Source organism: Protobothrops mucrosquamatus, unplaced genomic scaffold (genome assembly GCF_001527695.2).
Source record: "Protobothrops mucrosquamatus isolate PMUCROS unplaced genomic scaffold, P.Mucros_1.0 scaffold1323, whole genome shotgun sequence".
NCBI classification, from domain to species: Eukaryota; Metazoa; Chordata; class Lepidosauria; order Squamata; family Viperidae; genus Protobothrops; species Protobothrops mucrosquamatus.
Window position 1 is genome coordinate 11,669 of NW_015387523.1, and position 6,676 is coordinate 18,344.

The following is a 6,676-nucleotide window of genomic DNA, read 5'->3' on the forward strand; positions in this document are numbered from 1 at the left end:
GGAGAGGAAGAGAGGAGAGGAGGGGGGAAGGGAGGGGAGGGGAGGAGGGGGAGAGGAGAGGAGAGGAGAGGAGAGAGGAGGACAGGGGAAGGGAAGGAGGAGAGGAGAGGGGAAGGGAGGAGAGGGGAGGGAAGGGGAGGAGAGGGGAGGAGAGTAGAGAGGGAGGGAAGGGGAGGGGAGGAGAGGAGGAGGAGAGGACAGGTGGAAGGGAGCAGAGGAGGAGAGGTGGAGGAGGAGATGAGAGGAGGAGGGGAGGAGGGGAGGAGTGCTGTGCAGGTTACCCCCCCCTTGCTTTCTAAACACCCCCAGACATGAGGGAGGGGTCTAAGCTGAGGCAAACCCTTCCGCCCAGCTCTGGTCAACAATGGGAAATGATAAAAGGAAACAAACACTTTTACACATACACACACACACATACACACACACTCCCCTAGGCAAGCCTGTGCAATAAAGCAATATAGGTTTACCTTATCTTCAGCCCTCCTGAGTATGCAGGAACCAAGTGAAGGCAACAACAACAACAAAAAAGAAAAAAACTAGTTCCTGTTTAAAAGCTGTAGTGAAGAGTCAAGAAGGGGGGAAGCACCTCCAGGAAACCCCAGAGCGCGCTTCGTACCTTCCGCCTTCCTGAGCCTCCCTAGGACCAGGCACCCCTCCTGCAAATCTGGCTTGCCAAAAATGCTGTGCAAGTTCTGAGGTTTTGCTTGATTAAAAAAAATACAGGAAACCAGAGGTTGCCTTCAAGCTTTACGATTTTACTCAGCTGAACAATAGACGGGCTTCTCTAAAAGAGAGAAAAAGCCCCAAATATCAGAAAAGCCTTATTTTTATACCTTCTTTGATTACATAAGCAATTCACCTAGCAAAGCTGACACACATAAAATAAAGACTTCGTCCCGATCAACAGGAGGAGAGGGGAGGGGAGGGGAGGGGAGGGGATGAGAGGAAGACATGTGACCCTTTTATCCTGATCTCACAATTACAAAAACACTTTTTTATCTAGAAGTCAGAGAGGCAGGCTCTGACCTTAATAGCTCGTGATTACTAAACTATATGAAGAAATTTCCTGAAGTAGAAATAGACTATGGAGTGGATTAACTATGGATATACAAATGAATGCATAAATTGGCGAAAGTAAGTAACAGTGGAACCTTCTGTTGTAGTGGCAAACTTCCTTCTGAATTATTTTGGCTGAACCAAGTCAGCCAAAAGCCCAGCATTCGTCCAAAGTACCTCACCTGATCCAAAAGATTTATGCAAAGACAGGCAAGATCCCAATAAGAATTTGCATGGTAAAAATTAGATCCATAACAAATTAATTAACTAATAATGTTCATGCCCTTTCATTATACTTCTGACCTGCTCTGTGAAGTGGCTACCACGGTCTTCCTAACGCAGTGGTTCTCAACCTTTTTAATGCCGTGACCCCAACTGGTCGTAAGTCGAGAACTAAACCGGTCATAAGTTGAGGACTAAACCGGTCGTAAGTCGAGGACTACCCAACCGGTCGTAAGTCAAGGACTTTCCCTGCCCGGGAGCACCGCGCATGCATGGTTCCGCCCCCTGCGCCGGCCGAGGCGTAGCTGGCAAGTGGCAGAGACGGAGCAGGCCGACCACCAGCTGGCCCAGCTCAAGGGAGGTAAGGCACCTGCCGGAAAAGGGGGGAAAAAATGGCGGACAAAAAAAATGGCGGACAGCCTTGCTTGGCGACCCCCATGAAATGGTCGGTCGACCCCAAATGGGGTCCCGACCCACAGGTTGAGAACCACTGTCCTAACGAGAGACCCAGCTTTGAACATTCAGTAGAACACAGCATGCTTGTTTGAAAAAGTTTAGGCCAGTTTTTTTCCCACCTCACTGCTTTCCAGATATGTTGGACATCACCTCTCAGTACTCCAAAGGTGGTGGAAAATCCACTCTGACACATCTGGTGGATACCGGTTTTGGAAATACTAAATTATATCTGGAGAATAGTTATTCAACTTTGCTCTCAAGGAAAGCTAACCATTTCTCCTAAAGACTTTTATTTTTTAAAAAGAGAGAAATTGGGAGTGAGGATATGTTCACTTTTGAATTATGGAAAACTCCATGAAACTTATGGGCTTCATTCGTCTCACGTGTGGGATAACTCCAAGTTAAAGAACAAACCCTTATTTTCATGATGGCCCTGGTCTGAAAACCTGGTACATCAAGAACAACCAAGTGTTGGCTTACTGGTGCTAGATGACAGCTCCGCACAGTGCTCCTTATTTCCATGGTTGTCTGGCTGCTTTGGCATCCAGGCGTCGTAGTTGAAGGTGGATTCATCAGCCCATCTCCATCGCCCTTTCTGTTGCCGAAAGACAGACCATGATCACAGATTAAGAAGATAAGTAACCTCTTGGGATCATAAGCTACACCAATTAGCTAGAAAAGCTGAGTGGCGGGGAGCTTTTAGATACTGGCTACAATGAAGAAGTTCAAACATTCTCCCCAAGTTGTCAAGTGACATTTTTTGTAGCACACGTGCAACAAAATAAAAATAGCAAGGCATCATATCCTGACCAATTCATGACAGTGAAATTTTATACATGGTTGCATCGAACATTCAGCTCTATGAAATTTTAGATTGCCAGAGGTAAATTTTGTTAAATATTTTGGGCTATTGCAACCACTCTTCTCCCACCGTTCATATTTACCTGAAAAGTAGAGTTGGAAGGCCGCTTACAATGAACTTTTGTTATTATACTGTCAGGATGAAGTGGTCCCCCCTTCAGAAAAAAGGGTGGGAGTGAAATACTTAGCACTTCTATTTGGTCCGAGTTTAGAAGCCTTCTTGATATCACTTCAGTCACTGTAGGGTGTGGACTAATTGAGGCCTAAAGCTAAAGAAAGCTTGGGAGGGCCCAATGTGAAAGAGATGCACCAGAAATGCATCTGAAATCTAAACTGTAACTAAACAGGATCGTGGGACAACCCAAAACACACAGACAGATATCTTTATGTATGTGTCAACGCTGCAAATACTGTATATTCTTGCTTTGACAATATGCAGAACTGTCTGGTATTTTTAGGGTTAATGCAGAGCAGAAGAGGGTGGGGGGGAAAAGCCCGGGAAAGAAAGAGAAAGGAAACCTTTGACCTTCACACTAATTGGATAACGTGATATATGACAGCTAATTTAGGGAGAGAACATGCTGATAATTTAACTGCTCAGAGGAAGAGAGTTTCAGATCTTGAGAGAGAGAGAGAGAGAGAGAGAGAGAGAGAGAGAGAGAGAGAGAGAGAGAGAGAGAGAGAGAGAGAGAGAGATCCCTAGACTTTAATAGTAAGGAATGTAAAGTGAAAAATACAAATTATTTTCAAAGGAAGGCATATGCTGATTATATATTTGCCATTTGGCTGGTTTGATCACTCTCATAGATTATAACAGCATACCTTGCAAATAAGATTAAGATAAGAGAAATAAGATAAGAGAAAAAGGGGAAAATAAATCTCTTCATCCCGTATCTCATCATATATCTATGAGGAAATAATAAAGTTTCATGATTCAATCTTAATGAGTTGGTATTTTTTTCCCTTCTATTTTTAAACAACAACAAAAAATAGATTTTAACACCTACAGTACATAGAAAGTGCCTCATAAATTTCTGAAAGCCAAAAAGAACAAATTCTGATAATTTGTTAAGATTGTGCACTCCTCAAATGTTGCTTATTTAGTTTGTGCCTAAATCCAGCACTGACTGCAGTTATGAACATCAACAAACAATCTTAGGGTTTTGATTTAATATCTAGGATTTAGAGGTATAAGGGAAATGAAAATTAGCCATTAGATTATAGTTTTGAATTGTAATATGAAAGTTGGTCTGTGACAATAAAAGATAGTTTATTAGTAAATAATGAGATATTAGGATGAGGAATAGAATATATTTGTGGAATAAAGTAAGGATGTAATTAACTGAATAATATCTGTATTTTAGATACAATAACTATTTTGTAATGAAATTAGGAAAACTTGGGTTACCCGAAGTCTAAATATTATGGATATTAAAGGTTAAATTGGAATATGGTAATTGAAATTAGATAAAATTTAAAAACAGGACCTGGATATGTATAAGTTAAATTATATTGACAAATGTATTGATTGATTGAGCTATAATTAGAAATGTACTAACTCGAATGTGATATAATAATTAAGGGAAACAGAGGGAACCTTTAATGATATAACCTGAGATAGGTATGAAAGACTCTGTTATTGGACTATTGACTACCCAATCACCACGCTGCTTCCTAAATATCTGAATGTAAAATTGAAAAATTAATATTTTTTTAAAAAAAACAACAACAACAACAATCATGGGTTCCTAGCAATACATTATTCTCAGCAGGTAGCTCACCCAAAATAACAGAAGTGGGTGTATAAAATTACTGCGTAAAGAGTGCAGTGGGGAAAAAATGAAATGAAAAACGTCAGACTCACCCCAGAGACATCACGGAGTCCCATCCAGACATGGCCTTTTTTGTTCTGTTTGTCTTTGACGTATGCAGACACCAGCGAGGACTCTTGGTGGCTGAGAATAGAGGCGAGATGACATCCTGGACCAAAGCTTTGGCACTCAAGCTAAAAACAGAGGCAGGACAAGAAAATGGCATGTCGTGATCATGAGTGGGAGTGTTGCAGACTTTAAACCTTCCACATCTCCACTTGTGCAATTTTGGTTTCTCAAGAAACCTTTGACCACACCTGGGCTGGTGAAAAAAATGATTCTTACCTCAGCAGCATCCCAAGTTAGTTTCCTATCAAAATATCCATAGCAGTTCCCCTGTTTCTGCAGCCAGTCTCTGTTGCATGACGCAGCCTTGACTGCAAGGAGACAAAACGAGAAAAAAACATGCAGGTAAATGGAATAGTTTCCTGATATTCCTGAATGGGGCGTGATGGCTCAGTGGCTAAAGCTTCAGAGCTTGTCAGCTGGAAAGCTGACCGCCCAGGTTTGAGACCCAAGCACTGTGCAACAGGGTGAGCTCCCATTCCTGCTCCAGCCCCTGCCCATCTAGAGTTCAAAAGCATGCAGATGCAAGTAGATTAATAGGTACCATTTAGGTGGCAAATTAACAGAGTTCCAAGCGGCTTTGGAATATAACCACGCTGTCTACATGACCATGGAAAATGTCTTCGGACAATGCTGCCTCCCTCGGCCAAGAAACGGAGATGAAAACCATGCCTTAGAGTCAGACAAAACTGAATAGGGGAAACCTTTACTCTTTTTTATTTCTGAAGGAGACCCCTTCAGTTGGGAGCAGACATGACTGAAAGGGTTGAGGGCTGCATCTCAGCCTTTCAACTATTCGGGAGTGGAAGGAGATCATCTGCTAAATTGTCCATGGATTTCACCAATTATGAAGGTAAGCACTTTTTCTGGTTTGAGGGGATAGGATTTTAAGATGGAGCAAAAGGCTCCAGGGACACAAAATACTTCCACCTCATCATTTCAACCTTGAAGCTGGTCCAAAATCTATTTTCCAGACCAATGTCAAGGTATTCTAAGGGGCTGGGAGAATATTAAGCTTTGTTCAAAAGTCCTCCTTGTCCTATGCCCAGCCTTAAAATGTTACAAAAATCTCAAATGGACAATCCTAAATGACTAAAACCAGTGCTTTTTTCTAAAAAAAAAAAAAAAAAAANAACCCGCCTTGCCTACCCTACAAGGTTCCATCCAAAAAAGGTGCCGGAACTCCGTTCTGAGCATTCTATGACAAAAAAAGCCCCGACTAAAACTGTGCCACATTGGAACCACTGGGAAAACTGGCAATGTCTGAGGGAAAGAATTGCTATTACTATTCCTACCCTTAACATGGAAATTAAATTAAAATATGGAACTTGACAAATCGCCCTGCTGAAATATATTCATTTTACTAGTGCATCTCAGCACTACAGTTTCAGAATATTGGGACCAGCATAGAATCCCATCTGACCTGGATAAGACATAAAAATTCTGACCTGCATATTACATATGAAAATGTCTGAAGACAGAGCTTACTTATCTAAGTTGTTTGATTTGATATATATTCCATATCATTGGGGAACTCACCTTCTAAAAAGGGATTGGTGATCAAGATTCCAAGGCAACAGAGGCCGATGTACATGGAGAATCCCATCTTCTGGTTTCCCTTTAGGAGAACAGAGAAGTAGATGTGATACAAAAATTAATAAAGTGGCATTCATATTAGCTTGCTGAAAAAGAAAGCAAATTTTGAGCATCATAATTTAATTTTGATCCTAATCTACCTGCAAACTTTCTGTTGTGCTTCCTAGCATACAACTCATGAAAAGCTCTATTAATACTTCAAAAAGCCCTATCCATATTTCAATGCCGGATCACTGTATGGATACAAAGAGTATCTAACCAACACTTGTCAAGAATGCCTTCAGCCTCTCACCTTGCGAAGTTCTTCAACTGGAGAGGTTGAGTTGGTGGATGGTTGGACTGGTGGACTCTCACTTTCTGAGCAACCATTAAATAGTCTCCAGATGGGCCTGGCACAAAATCAAGATGGACAAATTTCTTCAAAGATTTCCTGGTCCACCCTTTTCTTTTTCCCCTAACTTACAGGAAAGCAAGTAAATTTCAGCCATAAAGAAAATTGGCTAATATTTCCTTAGGTAAAGAAAGAAATTATCAAAAATCAACCCACT

General features: G+C 41.5%; 1 protein-coding gene across 1 annotated transcript in view; it reads right to left on the bottom strand.

The window, feature by feature from the left end:
* The window catches only part of LOC114922918 (C-type lectin Cal-like), a 6,991-nt gene extending 853 nt beyond the window's left edge, over nt 1-6,138 (bottom strand). The window contains exons 1-4 of the mRNA XM_029285128.1: nt 6,072-6,138; nt 4,752-4,843; nt 4,460-4,600; nt 2,215-2,329 (exon numbers count right to left, since the gene is read on the bottom strand). Of these exons, the coding sequence (XP_029140961.1) occupies nt 2,215-2,329; nt 4,460-4,600; nt 4,752-4,843; nt 6,072-6,138 (415 nt within the window). The remainder of the gene's footprint in view (nt 1-2,214; nt 2,330-4,459; nt 4,601-4,751; nt 4,844-6,071) is intronic.
* Between the last annotated feature and the right edge of the window lie 538 nt (nt 6,139-6,676).